General features: G+C 34.1%; 2 protein-coding genes across 2 annotated transcripts; one reads left to right on the forward strand and one right to left on the reverse strand.

Moving 5' to 3' along the window:
* The first annotated feature begins 805 nt into the window (after window positions 1-805).
* On the forward strand, window positions 806-5,865 carry LOC100366357 (stAR-related lipid transfer protein 6-like). Its single transcript, XM_002735367.4, has 6 exons — window positions 806-955; window positions 3,551-3,600; window positions 3,965-4,091; window positions 4,350-4,470; window positions 5,106-5,199; window positions 5,415-5,865. Exons 1-6 carry the CDS (start codon window positions 866-868, stop codon window positions 5,551-5,553), a joined length of 621 nt encoding a protein of 206 aa, XP_002735413.1. The 5' UTR covers window positions 806-865; the 3' UTR covers window positions 5,554-5,865.
* A 982-nt stretch (window positions 5,866-6,847) lies between these two features.
* On the reverse strand, window positions 6,848-13,142 carry LOC102801247 (stAR-related lipid transfer protein 6-like). Its single transcript, XM_006817284.2, has 6 exons — window positions 12,974-13,142; window positions 11,237-11,286; window positions 10,833-10,959; window positions 9,280-9,400; window positions 8,167-8,260; window positions 6,848-7,403 (listed from the first exon to the last, which is right to left on the reverse strand). Exons 1-6 carry the CDS (start codon window positions 13,061-13,063, stop codon window positions 7,262-7,264), a joined length of 624 nt encoding a protein of 207 aa, XP_006817347.1. The 5' UTR covers window positions 13,064-13,142; the 3' UTR covers window positions 6,848-7,261.
* Between the last annotated feature and the right edge of the window lie 3,011 nt (window positions 13,143-16,153).

A 16,153-nucleotide genomic window follows, 5' to 3' on the forward strand; every position in this document is an offset into this window, starting at 1 on the left:
CAGCATGGATATTGTTAATGAATTTAAAAGACTTTTGGGGTATGGGGGCGAAGGTCCGACTAAATTTTTGAGGGCAAAGCGTGAGAAGAGAGAGGATAAAGAGAGCGTGAGGAAAGGCTGAAAGGTTGAAACGTGAGGAAAGAGACAGAACGTGAAAGAGAGAGAGATGAATATTAGTGCATTATTGACAGGCAAAGCTTTGTATGTGTTTGAGTCCATTGATTACAATGCTGTAAAGACAGCTTTGTTGAAGCGTTATGATATGAATGAAGAAGATTATAGAAAGAGATTTCGAACTAGTAGGGCAGAAGTTAGAGAGAATTTCGCAATTTGCAGATAGATTAAGTAGTTATTTTGACCGATAGGTAGAGCTGTCTGTCGTTGATAAGACATAGTGATGAGAGATCAGTTGATGAGTACTTTTGGCAACGAGTTGTCCATTTTCATAGGTGAAAGGTCACCCAAGTCATTTAAAAAAAAAGGCTTGACAACAACACAAGATTGAAGTTGTTTGATTGGTCAAGTTATTAAAGATAACATATTGTTACATTACTAGTAATTAAGATTTTGGTTCAACCTAAACATGAGAACGTGTTATTACCACAATTCATTGCCAAAGTAGACAGATGTATGCAACGATGCACCAGTATAAATATTTTCTAATAACATTTTTAATGTAACTTGTAGTATTTAATTGGACGGCCACCACGCAGAAGTTTAATGCCCTCTGTTTTTGGAGTGGATATTATATCGTAGTCTGGCATCTTGTCGCCAAAGTGCAACGAAGTTGCGCATGCGCGACTATTTCTCCAGAACTCGCTGCTATAGTTTATTTTAACGTGTTTAGTGCGACTAATAAGGAAACATGTCCGAATACGCGGCATTGGCGGCAAGCTGTCTTGACAAGGTGATGGCGTACGAGGCAGATAGTGATTGGAAACCTTACAAGAGTTCGGTGAGTATAAATGTATAAATGAATAATGTTTGGCACTGATTTTATGTTATCTACATATTCAGAACAAAAACTAATTTTAGTTGAGAACAATTATTTTTTCGCTTGTCTCCTTAAACAAATGTCTAATAATGTTTCTGTTATCACCCCCACCAATATATCGATTCTATTATTTATAGGCTACTAATCAGCGACTTGGGACTATTAGGATTTGTTCCACGTCACCCACACGTGCTAAAATGAACTACCCATTATGTGGAATATTAACTTTATCAGAAGGCGATTAACTCGATGTTCGTATCTCCGAATGATCGTTGTCTCGACTGTGTTTGTTCTTCTGGTGCCCCTATCAAGGTCCATGTTACATTCACCCTCTGCCTATCAGTCTGTATTTTGCCACATATAGTTATCTACCGTAAATTTTGGTGGCTACAACAGAGAAACTGAACAGGCAAATCTATATATGTGCAGCAAATTTATACTGAAAACAAATTTAACACAATTTTGGAAACACTCAAATAATATCAAATTACCTCCAGTGAATTAAACAGGAGGGTGTATAATAGAGTGCTAATTACGATGGAGTTTATCTGTTATTCGTTACTAACTAATACATGTCGTATATTGGCGTATTTGCATCCAGGTAACGGGAGTTACTTTAAAGCGCGATGGTCGTCGCGCCGCGTCTTGTTCGATATGGGACTCATAGCGACGTATACAACGCGTGTAAAGTACATTGTTTATTTACATGAAATTCGAACACGCGCTGCGCTATGACTACCGTCCTTGGATTGCTATATGTTGCGAGGACAAAAATACAGATATATAGCAACTTCCGAGGACATACACACCTTCCGAGGACCTTTTTTATAGTCCTCGGAAAACATAATTTATATTAATAGTTAATTCGATTATTAATACGTTTTGCGTAGCTTAGGTTTAGTATCGGGGGAAGGTATGGTTAAGTATATATTAATATTAATATAATTGTACCATACCTTCCCCCGATACTAAACCTATGCATCGCAAACATTTCTATGTTCAGTCACGGGAAATTCAACTCTTGTTTAATTAAACTTAATTAAAATGCAATTCTCCATTGTATTGCACTAATATAATTGTACCATACCTTCCCCCGATACTAAACCTATGCTTCGCAAACATTTCTATGTTCAGTCACGGGAAATTCAACTCTTGTTTAATTAAACTTAATTAAAATGCAATTCTCCATTGTATTGCACTGAAATTGAGTTTAATTAAACTCCAATTAAAACAAACCCTATATAGGAACGCATTTTAATCGAGTTCATATCGCAACTATATTAAAAGTTAATTGAACTATATTAAAAGTTAATCCAATGAAGTCCTCGGAACATATAGCAATACAAGTATGTGTGTATGTGTGTGTGTATGTGCCCGCCTGTTCCACTGATATCTCAAGAACCATACATCAGTTTTTGACGAAACTTGGTGCATAGATTCTCTGGGCTAATGCGCAGATTTGATTAGGTTTTGGTAAAATGTCATGCATATTAATTATTATTATAATTTTTAGCTGTTCCATGACTGTTCCATTGATATCTAAAGAACCACTTATTAGATTTTGATGAAACTTGGTACATGGATGCTCTGAACTAATGCTTGGTTTTGATTAGTTTTTGGTAAAATTTACCTAATTACTAATTACCTAATTTGCATAATGATTAGTCAATTTTCGGGTTTTCCACTGATATCTCATGTACTCATCGTCACAATTCAATCATCACATTTCATCACATTTCAATTTTCAGCTTTTGATGTTTCAAGTAGTAAGCATTACATTTCAATGAAACTTGGTACATAGATACTCAAGGACTATGCAGAGATTGATTGTTTTGGGATAAATATTTGTGCATATTAATTACCTAATTTGCATAATTAGTTAATTTTCAGCTTTTCCACAGATATCTCAAGTACTAATTATCACATTGCAATGAAACTTGGTACATAGATCCTTTAGGACTATCCAGAGACCTGATTAATTTTAGGGTAAATAATTGTGTATATTAATTACCCGATTTGCATAATTAATTAATTTTCAGCTTTCACACTGATTTCTCAAGTACTAATCATCACATTTCAATGAAACTTTCTACATGGATGCTGTAGGACAATAGACAGACCTGGATAATTGTGGGTTAAAATCTGTACATATTAATTACTAATTTACATAATTAACCACTTTTAAGCTATCACACTGATATCTAAAATACTAATTATTCCATTTCAATGAAACTTAGTGCAAAGATGCTCTAGGAGAAAGTACAAACCTGATTAGTTTGGGGTTAAAATTAATTAGCATAATAACTTATAATTTTTTGGGGTTCCAATCACATTTCAATAAAACTTGGTACATAGATGGTCTATTTACATTGCGCAGACCTCATTGGTTTTCCATTAAAATCTGTTCATATTAATTTTCTGATTTGCATTATTAGTTTTTCCATCACTATCACTATCTCTGACAAGTAATTTTGAATTATATTTAATGTGTCTCCAATACTCTCAGCACATGGGAGATCTTTCTAAGCTTTATTTGATTTATTGCTTGTTTTTCAGAAACATGCTCAGGTGTTTACAAAACCTTCTCCAGATTTCAACGGCACCTTGTAAGTATTACTTATTATTTAAAAGAAAGTGAAACTATAGCGGCTAAAATGGAGGTATAAACCAAGGGCCAACGTACCTCTGTCCCTTACTCATACCTCAAACATCTGAAAGAAGGTGTCCTGAGCTCATACACCAACTCACTGCAATGCATCAATGACTTGATTGTAAAAGTGCGTCCAATCAGAATCCTTAGTGCATCCGTTCATGAAACAAATATGGAAACAAATACTTATGTGTTTGACATCTAAACATTCTTTTAAAAATAAAAATAAAATATTTCGTAACATTGGCAACGAACGTGTCGCGTTATCTCCTTGTTATTGCCTATTTGTGATCTGTAAATTGTTCTTTTCGACTTTACAGACACAAAACCACGTACAATATAGAAGCGTCTCCAGAGAAATGCCTTGATCTTATATACGATAATGCTAAACATGCAAAGTTTGATAGATCTATAAAAGACCAGACGACATTGAAACAAATTGGTGACGTAAGTTGCTGTTGTTTTGTTTTCACACCGCTTATGACATTTTGTCATGTGTGCACGACGTTTGCAGACTGGGTAATGTTATATTATTGCTACTATAACTATGAATGAGTAAAGCGGCGTGTACACAGTGGAACGCTATATAGATTTTAAACTGCCAAGCAAATGACTTATAATTGGTAACAGGAATTATTTGACGGATATTAAATATAATTGACACAAGGATATTATATCATATTATACACATATTGCATTTTGCAGGGCATGAATATAGTTCGATCGCTGACGCCCTCTATGATGGCGGGACTGATTTCGTCCAGGGATTTTATTGACTTGATTTGTTTCAAAAGAATACCAGAAAAGAATGTGATCGTAGTGTACTGTAAGTATTCTGCTCGTAATTATCTAATGTATTTTTTTTCTGCTGGACTTTAAACTCTGCAACGTTTTCTTATGACATATGATCAAAATGCCATTGAGGTCTCAGAGGGATCGTTTTCTTTATTACTCGTTGGAAATGCCATAACGTGAAGGAGCGTTGTTTTAATCTTATTATTTCACAGTTGTTATTGTCTCTCCATTGGCCACCGTTTGCATCAGCGCATCCAGGATGGTACGACCATATACAGTTTTTACATCACAACCCTGTGATTGCGCACTATTTTGTTCGGAATCTTGGTATCGCGACTATCCAAAATAGAATCACTTATGAATACAACGGGATATCACGGGACAATGCCAGATACATACTCAATGTCCCATGTAACTTAAGCCTTCGTTGTAAGCATATGATATACACGGGTTCGGCGGATTTTGCATAGTTCCAATTCCTGTATTTTCTGATGTAAAATTTCAACCTCAAAAATTGTAATTATAAAATCAAATCGTGTGTTTGTAACTGCATTGTTGTATCCTTGTCTATCAAGAACTTTTAAGTCGATTTTCGAGAGAACAAATAGTTTACACTTTGAATAGCTTAAGATAAATTTTAAACAGTCGTGTTTATATTCTTTATAGATGTAAGTGTCGAACATCCAGATTACCCAGAAACCAAGGGTGCCGTGAGAGGTGTCACCTACCCATCAGCTGTTTTTCTGTACAACGTTGACGGGTAAGCCAGTAAATGCAATCACCATAGTCTGACAATGGGAGCTATTTGTCACGCATTCAGTGTCTAAGACTGTTCGGGTATTTATGAACGTATAGAAATTATTTGGGGGTTTTGTTTTGTCCGTCACGCAGTATTCCTCTACGCCATTATTTCATCAATCGAACATTTGTTTTTCCCCACCTCAAAGATGAGATGATTTCTTGTTGTTCACACAGGAACCCAAACAAGACGCGTGGCGTGAACATTACCCAGTTCGAAGGCCACTTGTCACCAAAGTCTTTAGTGGAAAAATTCATTCCTGGTACTCAGCTTGACTTCGTCGAGGACCTTGCCAAAGGAGTGACACAGTTGTAGAACTCAACAATTTCGCAAAGCAGAGTAGACAGGCAAGACGTTACCCGGCAATCAGAAAAGACAGTCAAGCTGAAACGGCGCGAGCAATGCAAAAACAGGGTGATTACGACTCTGAAATAGTGTTTATTCGTATCAAAAATTGTGACAACTTGATTAAATAAATTACATATAAATTACAAAAATATTGTTCATAGGTTACACAAGTGTACGATGAGCGATATACGATTTTACTATTATCCAGACAATATAAATGTACGATATACGATGATACTATTGGCCAGATAATTAAAATAAAGAATTTGGTGTACGATACATAGTTCTGTGAAATATGCTTTGATGCTAGAGTGCACATGAATAACACTGACCCTGTGAATATATCAGCAGTACAGATTAACTTCAAGCTTTATCAATTAATGTGCGGACCCTATTCGATAAATGTGTCAAGTATATCTCCTGGCGTGATTGTTACCGATATTTGTAAAACTAAGAGAATTTAATATGCATACACTGCCTGTACCCTCTAGTTCAATGCAAGTATTGCTTATCAACAATTAAACAAAGTCAATTGATTTCAATATAATTACTGTATGTGTAGATGCAAACAATGCTTTAATAGTGACTTAAATAGAATATGTTAAGGTAGAGATGCAGTTTACCTGACAGGTATTTTAATTGGTTAATTAGGAAACCAAGATGACCTCCCTTGTCCACAAAGCTATATATTTTCGGAAAGCTTATTGTATGAATTGTTAGTATTTGTTTTTTATGGACACTGTAGTTTGAAATATGAACAAAAATGTGTTTTTTTGGTCAAAAGTGATTAAAAAAAAAATAGCTTCTAAACCAAGCTTCTGTTTCCTGTCAAAATTGGTTTATGGGTACATCTGTTTACTATGGAAAAAGTGCCGTTTTGGAACCTGTCTACCAGTTGTCAATTTTGCAGGGCAGCAGCTCAAATTTCACTACTTCAAGTTTATGCATAAATTAACACCCAGGCTAGTTGTCTGTACGATTGCTGTAACACTGTTCAACCAAAAACAATGCCTGATAAACACATTGTCAATCATTTGTGAAAATTTCAAAACAAAAGGTCAAAGCGTATGGGAGTTATTTTTTTTAAAGTTCTGGGATGTGCACTAAAAAGAGGCTGAGATAATTGCTAATTTGCATAACACTTCACTCAGTAAGAAGTTTGCTAATGTTCATAATTAAAATGGCTGTAACAGTTCAAATTTTAAATGTATTATCATTTTGTTAAAAGTTAAATATAGTGCATAATATGGAGATCCCGTCATTTCTTTTTTCACCATGTTTCTTTTTTTATTATTTATGTACAGCCTTGCTAAATCTTGTTAAGCATTCAAACGAGATAATGTTTGCTCTTGTTATTTATATTTTAAAATCGTTTTTTGAGTATGACCCACTATTCACAATTCTACAAAATTTTAACAGTCTATAGACAAGACTGTTTGGATAATAAAAGGCAAAAAAAAATTCACTCCCAAGTGCCCACGAACCTGCATCTCTACCTTAATTTGAGAATATTGAATTATTCTGCATTATTATATTGATTAGATTACTTTAATTATGTATTCTATCGATGCAAGACAAAAATAACTCTTCAAAAAAGACAACAAATATGTAATATCAAAGTATGTCCCGGATGAGAGTTGACACTGATTAATAAGTGAGTTGTGTTGATGAGAAGTTAGGCACAGGTGACCGCACCTTTCCTCATTGCCATTCCATATTCTAAGAGCACGGATGGGTAGAATTTTTCAGCTAGTGATTTGGGACGGAGTTTAGCATCAAACTGTGTGATGACCACTGCTTTACACTTGTCCGGTTCTCTGCAAAGAAACAATGAAGACTATATATCATAATAAATCAACACAGTAATCGTTTTGTAATTTAATGACAACAGCGAAATTAACGATAAACAAAAATAAAATATTGAGTTAGAAACAGCGTGCAGATCAATTTCATTGATATTCAGAAAAAAGCTATTATCATCTTATCAAGGAATCCATCATATCTATCCAATTCTCATTTGTATGCATTAATTTCGTGTCTTTTTCGTAAAAATATACCTACTAGTAGGTGTATATAGTTTCCTCTATAAATCGACCAACTAGCTATAGTAGGAGTATATAACTTTCCCCATAAACCAACCTACTCGTAGGTGTATATAACTTTATTCGTAAACCAACCTACATGTACTAGTAGGTATATACAGCTTTACCCGTAAATCGAACTACTAGTAGGTATATATAACTTTCCCTATAAACCAACCTACTAGTAGGTGTATATAACTTTCCCCATAAACCAACCTACTCGTAGGTGTATACAACTTTACCCGTAAATTGATCTACTAGTAGGTGTATATAACTTTATTCGTAAACCAACCTACTAGTAGGTGTATATAACTGTACCCGTAAATCGACCAACTAGTAGGTGTATACAACTTTCCATATAAATCAACTTATTAGTAGGTGTATATAACTTTTCTTATAAATCGATCTATTAGTAGGTGTATATACAACTTAAACTAGTAATTTAATCACCCAATGTTTGTATAATTCATCGAGAGCTAGAATATACGTAATAACTTACCCTTCGATAGGAAAGATAACCGTACCAGACGGGTAATTAATAGCACGTACGTATTTATCTCTGGGTGGACATGTCTCATACTGCACTGTTTGGTCTAATGAAACACAATTGTACGTGGTTGTTATAATAAAATCGCCAAGCTGCTTTAAATAAAGGACTGTTTCATTTTTACTTCTAAAACAAAGTAAGCTGATGAAGTGACAGTAAGAAAACAGAAACATAACGTAACTTTAATACTAGTAACCATGGCCATTAAAAATCTAGAATAAATAACGAACGGATTGATGAATATAACGATAAATTAAATCTAGATTAAAAATTCCATTTTGGGTGAAAATACCGGCTAAAATGTAGGTGTGAACATTTTTTTTTTTACCAAAAATGAATAAGAACAACGAAATCACAATAATTAAATAAAAAAGAAACATTAATATTCATGTTTTTCGAATGATTCTATAATAATTAATAATGTACTGTATTTATGTCATTTACAAAATAATGTAACATAAATTGTATAAAAGTTTCTTAAAATAGTAGAACAGCAACATAACTAAGCAAAATTTGAAGAGCAAAATACTAACCAAACTCAATTATTACATATTAATTATTAATAGCTAATGTGTTCTTCATTTAACACTAAATGTATTGTATTAATCTAAATTAATATATACCTCTCATAGATAAGGATAAAATAATTTGTATAAAAGTTCCTAAATAATAATGCAGTATTATATATAGGGTAAATGTAATACTGGATAGATTTGAAAACATCGGGAAAACTACACTTTTTGATTTATGCTAATAATGAAAACTACACTTTTTGATTTATGCTGATAATGAAAACAAGATATCAGTTTTCTACACTTATCTAATTAGCAGTTATCGGCACCGTAGTAGTTACATTAAAATTGAACTTGATTGACATTTCATAGTGATATGGAGATGATCAGATAACATTTTTTAGTTATTGTAACCACAAGAAAAAGTTTCACGATGGAAACAACAACAACATGAACAAAAACAACGAAGACAGACATTTCCCCTCATACGACTTGAACTTATGCTATATTTAGAGATTGCGGATGTCGCTTTAGAGAAGCCGTGTGTACTCACAGTAAACTATAATAAGATCTTTTTCTGGAAAGCTGGCAGTTCCGAAAATATTACAGAAGTCACGTGGTGATATCAAACCCATCATTGCAGAAGGTGAACTAGAATGTCGAACTTCGCAACCCTGTAAGATAACACATTGAATAGTTTATGTACCTTTCAAACTCTAACTGACATTCTTGTTATTCTCCGTCGATTCACTGATCCTAATATGACATTTGATTTTCTTGTATTTCAGTCTTGTTTGAAATAGTAAATCTTGTGGGGACATTTTTTAAAAATCAGATGCACTTGGTAGAGGGTATGATCGTTTTTACAGGCTTCTAACCACATATGACCAATCGCCTTTGTAAATCGCTTTTTATCAACTAATTAGCCTGCAAGAACGTTCTGAATGATCGCTGATAACGCTTATTCTGGACCTCTACTTTCAAACATTAAATACCTCAGATAAAAGCAGCAATAACAGTTCGTGAAATGAAGTGGAAACCAGCCGACCTAGTTCTTATGCACGTTGTCATATAAGTATATAATTTTGCATGGAAAATTCAACTCGCGGTTGAATTCGTTCTGAGCATTCGACCAACTCAATAGAAGCAAAACATTGATCAAATTACTGTGTCAAAAGTGGTTAATAGTTATTGATTTTGAAATGAATCATCAACATGGGAAGAAAAGATATTTTTATAAAACAAATGTAAAAAGTAGGCGTTTTAGAACTATTTTCATAGGAAGCCGTTTTAAATCATTATCTAATAGAAAAACAATGTTATTTATTATAATTACCCTTATCAATTTGCAACTAATATTACCACATGTAACTTAACATCATTTTGAGATATGCTGAGACTACGGTAATTGTGACCAACCTTAAAGATGCAATATTGACGAAAACAATAGTAATTGTGTCCAACCTTAAAAATGCAATATGAACGAAAAACAATAGTAATTGTGACCAACCTTAAAGATGCAATATGAACGAAAAACAATAGTAATTGTGTCCAACCTTAAAAATGCAATATGAACGAAAAACAATAGTAATTGTGTCCAACCTTAAAAATGCAATATGAACGAAAAAACAATAGTAATTGTGTCCAACCTTAAAGACGCAATATGAACGAAGAAACAATGGTAATTGCGACCAACCTTAAAGATGCAATATGAACGAAAAACAATAGTAATTGTGGCCAACCTTAAAGACGCAATATGAACGAAGAAACAATGGTAATTATAGTAATACTTTTATTTGATACTTTCCATACTGTAAAACAAATCATGATAAAACTGGTGAAAATAAAAATGGTGAAATACATTTAAGTTGTAATATTTGTTTGATGACAAATCTAAAACAATATTACGCATGCGCATTGATTGTTATTTTACGTACAAAAACAACCGCTGCACATTTATATTGGAGAATTTCATTTTCGAACGAATACTCAGATGTATGCCACGAAAACAGTGTTTTCATGTAATACATTACAATCCAATGTATAAAGTATCAAACAACAATACCAAAAATACATGTTCTCGTCGATATTACATCTTTAACTCACCTCTTCAATAGTTTTCAATATTGTAATTTCCTTCTGGTTTTTGTTCCATTTCAGGTGCTTGTCTTTGTTGAATACTATTTCTTGTGCTGTCCGTGGACTGCAATCCATTGTTGTGTCAATCCTGTATCTGTTAATTAAAAAAACATTAAATGTTGTGGGAATGTGCTAATACGGCGGAGTCCCGTAATGTGTAATGTGTTCGGAACAAAGTTATTGTGCACTTGTTATGTTTCAAGCTCGCTGCTTAATTTCTATTTCCACATTCTTCAACATTTAATGTTTTGTTTGCAGATATTTACATATTATAGGGATTTATCAAATTATTAGTATAGAATTCTTAACTTTATCTTCAAAAGTTTATTTTTTATATGAATACGTGTCAAATGCTATGCTCTAATACTTACACATATCCGTCCCATTCACGTGATTTCTTGTAAGATACTTTGCCTTCCTTCTGTAAACAAATTAGTGCAAGAAACAAACACTGTAGTGACACAATGCGTTCACTATAATTAGTTCGATGTTCCGAGATATGCAAATCGTTTTGTGCATTTCTAACTCCAAATATTTATATGTAAATTGACGTGGAGACCGATGTGATGTTGATAATACATTAACATCTTTAAAGTGACCGGCAAAATGTATGTCATATTTATATGTAAATTGACGTGGAGACCGATGTGATGTTGATAATACATTAACATCTTTAAAGTGACCGGTAAAATGTATGTCATATTTATATGTAAATTGACGTGGAGACCGATGTGATGTTGATAATACATTAAAATCTTTAAAGTGACCGGCAAAATGTATGTACAATAAAGATTTTGTTTTCAAATCAACAGCAAGCAAATTTGCTTTGATTATTTTGATAACACAAACCAAGTAATATTATGTGATAGGTGAATATAATTAACCGATGTGCTGGCTATACTAAGACTAGACGTGATGTGCAATTGCAAGACAATCAAAGCTGTGGAATTTTAGTAATACTTAGATAACAACCACACAATATTAAATTGTAATGACCCGCATACATATAAGGTTTAATCAATTTCGACCCAAGTTTTGGTTTCCATATTAATTCATCGATGATAGGTCGTTGGAGATATCACCATAGCTCACCTCTCAACTGTATTTGCAATTTGTCATTTTATTTTAATCATTAACTCAACAACCCTTTATCATTTCTTTCTTTTTTTTCTTTTTGGTTATTGACGACTTGACTGATAACCGGTGTATATTTATATACAGGTTATTTCTGTTTTTTTTTTATTACAAAACTGTCCTCTTGTATTAATGGAGACATCATTTAGCGATTACCGCCCGCAACCAGGACTCTTTACGTATGGCCTTTATATATTTATAGAAATGTTGAAGTAATAGTTATAGAAACAAAAAGTGTGGACAGAAATATTAAGTTGAGTCGGGCCACTACAGGGGTACACTTAAGAACGATGTGCGTCTGTTTGCTCTAAGGGACGAGCCATTGCCGGAATATCTAGTAAAGAACGATGTGCGTCTGTTTGCTCTAAGGGACGAGCCATTGCCAGAATATCTAGTAAAGAACGGGGTGCAGCTGTTTATTCAAAGGGACGGGCCATTTTTCTAGGATTCCTGGTTGAGAAGGGTATGCATGGGTATGACGAGCACATGAACACCTATTTTACAATCAGATGACAAAAGTGTGCAGAAAAAAATAAAGTATACCGGGGTGAAATGATATATATCCCATAGGTTGTAAAATCATTACACCAATCGATACTGGATAAGTAATGGTGCATCAAATCCACAGTAAACTTTACCACCTCGGCATTTTTTCCCGCCCGTAGTTGTAATGTAACAACATCTTTCTTTTCTGCGTTTGGGATGGCATACTAATGTTGGTCTATGTGTTCAAATCATCGTAAGACCCTATGATCGTGGTCAATTTAATAACAAGCGAACTAACTATGACGCCACCTGTAATATAATTGATTTGTAATCGATTTATCGTGAACCTACATTTCACATTTCTATTCCATTCATTTAAAAAAAATCAAAAAAAAAAAAAAAAAAAAAAAAAGGCGTTTTTTTCACCTGGTATGATATACAGAGGTCAAAATGTTATATTGAACGGCAAAATACACAAACTATCCTACCGTAGTTTTATGTACAGTCCATTCATCATCGTCCACGTAGTTTAATACTATTCTGATTGTCTCTCCAGCAATAGCTTTGTAATCTGCCATTTTTTCTGTTTATGTGAATTATACAACCAGATAAATTCGCTCACCGATGTACCCGCCAGATTCGTCGTGTATCGCACAATGATGTCAATACAACTGGCTAAGATATAATATTAACCATTAAGACAATACTATCTGACTACGTCGTGGCCTGAATGTCATTTGTGTCCTTGGTAACACAAAAATGATTGCATCGTATTCTACTGAGTTCATCTAAACAACCATCCTACCCTTCCAAAGTCTAGTCAGATTTCAATCGTTTTACATATAAGGATATCTGATATACACCCATTGCAGTGTGACCAATGTACAAGGTGGATATGACCTACATCTCGTTCTTCCATACAGTCCGGCCAATTTACAAGGTGGCTGTGACCCCGAATGTTCAAATCTACAGCAAGCAAATTTGCTTTGATTATTTTGATAATATTATGGGATAGGTGAATATAATTAACCGATGTGCTGGCTATACTATGACTAGACGTGATGTTCAATTGCAAGATAATCAAAGCTGTGGAATTTTAGTAATACTTAGATAACAACCACACATCACGTGAATTGCGTAGATGTACCCCCAATGACGTCAGAAATCGAGCGAACATAGCTGCATCATTCCTAATTGCCGTCTCATATTCTAAGAGCACGCATGATTCAATTCGTGTTTTCGGGTAGCCTCAACATGGGTTGTTTCACTGGTATCCGACTGTTTTACATTTACTCGATACTTCACAAAGAAACATATTATTATTTACTGCATCGAGGTAGCCAACGTAATAAACAATACAATGAATATCGAAAATGCATTATTCATAGAGCACGGACAAAACAGAATTCGCCTGTCATTCGATCGTTGTACAATATGCAAATGAACAACAAATAGAACTGAAAAGGCTAACGATAAACACATAAAAATTAGTAAGTAAACGATAAGTAAATACAACTAAATAGGCGAACGATAAACAAACATATCTTACTAAGCAAACGATTTATTTTTATTTTTTGCGGGCTGAATGGGGGGGGGGGGGCGTCTCCCACTAAATCCGCGCGTCATCTCGGCTTGTGCCGAGACTTGGGACCTTTGCTGCCTGAACGGAGCGAAATCATGCCCTCTGAAGAGAGTTTAAGAAAACTAATACTGATTCATACTAGTATGACATGGCAATGGAGTGAAGTGCAGCGGATCTTAGTGATCATTTTCCAATTTTTGCTGTTTTTAAACATTTACGTCATATATTTAACACAAATCCAACAAATAGTTACAAACATGACATTTCTTTGTTTAATCCTGAATCATTCAAAGCGGATGTTGCAAAAACGTCATGGATACCAATTTATGAAATATCAGATCCAAATTTGGCCTACGACGCCTTTTACAATCCGTTTAACAACGTTGTCGCTAAACATGTCCCAAGGATTAAAACTCGTTTTTCGCCCAAATCACTCAAAAAGCCCTGGATTACTAAGGGACTGCTAAAAATAAACACAAACTATTTTCTAAAACAAAACGACATTCTGTCAGCTCAACAGTACATAATCAGTATATAAAGTACCGTAATATTCTCTGTAAACTGTTGAAAGCTGCCAAGAAGTCGTATTTTCGTGACAGATTTTGCACCTCCGCTGGCAATAATAATAAAACATGGCAGGCCATTAATAAAATAATGAATGGAAACATGTGCAAAGCTGGAACCCCTCAAAAATTAAAATCAACCACCAAACCAGATGAATTTGTTACAAAGAGTAAGGATATTGCACATTTGTTCAATTCTTACTTTGTTAACATTGGCCCAAAGCTTGCTTCGGAGATTACCTGTAACACCAATTTTAATGACTACCTTGGCAACAGACAATCAGAGTCTTTTTTCTTTCGCCCTGTCTGTGCACACGATGTCTTAAATGAAATTGACAAATTTGACATTCGTAAATCCGTTGGTTATGACGGTATTCACCCAAAACTTGTGAAAGTGGCTGCTGAATATATTGCCGAACCAATCGCCTATATTATAAATTGTTCCTTGTCGAAAGGCGTATTCCCTGACAAACTGAAAAAAAGCACGGGTGACTCCCATTTTCAAGAAAGGGTGTGCTTATGAAGTTGGAAACTACAGGCCGATCTCCATTTTACCTACCTTCAGCAAACTATTCGAATCATTCGCCAATAAACAGTTGTGTGCCTTTACAATCTGATTAAAATAAGATCCTGGTTGGCTTAATTTTTAAGCCACCTTTCACGAACAAAACCATTCTTGCAGCAAAATAATTGTAACGTCAACAATAATTAAAATAAATAATAATTATTGTAAATAATTAAAATAAATAATAATTATAGTAATTATATCAAAAAAAAATTTTTTTAAAAAATTAAGCCAACCAGGATCTTATTTTAATCAGATTGGTGCCTTTATGGACAAATTTAAAATTCTTTCAGAAAATCAGTACGGGTTCCGAAAGCAATATAGCACTAAACTCGCCTTAGCTGATCTCACAGCTGAAATCTCAAAAAGAATTGATGAAGGTTTTGTCACCCTTGGTGCTTTTATAGATTTGAGAAAAGCTTTCGATACCATTGATCACAGTATTTTGCTAGCTAAACTACAACAATATGGGATTAGAGGGTCAACTTTGAACTGGTTTAAAACTGTTTTGGACGGTCGGCAACAATATGTCAGTACTAAAAACAATGATTCTGACTGTGAAACTATTTCCACAGGGGTACCACAAGGGTCAATGCTAGGCCCTCTTCTTTTTTTAGTTTATATTAATGACATTTCTCGATCATCCCCCCTTTTTTTCATTCAGACTATTTGCTGATGACACCAGTCTATTTTATTCCGTAAAAGACCGTTCTGTAAACCTTCACACACTCAATATTGAATTAAATAAAGTTGCTACCTGGTGTAAATCAAATAAATTAACTATAAACATTGACAAAACAAATTTCATGATTTTTCAGACAGCTCAAAGAAAAACAACTATTGAGGGCGTATTGTCAATTGATGATTTGTCATTAAGAATGGTGTCGTCAGCTGTTTATTTAGGTGTCACGCTTGACTCAACACTTTGTTGGAGACCCCATATCGATAACATTGTTAA

The sequence above is a fragment of the Saccoglossus kowalevskii genome, chromosome 16, assembly GCF_978046115.1.
Source record: "Saccoglossus kowalevskii chromosome 16, keSacKowa6.1, whole genome shotgun sequence".
Taxonomy (NCBI): domain Eukaryota; kingdom Metazoa; phylum Hemichordata; class Enteropneusta; family Harrimaniidae; genus Saccoglossus; species Saccoglossus kowalevskii.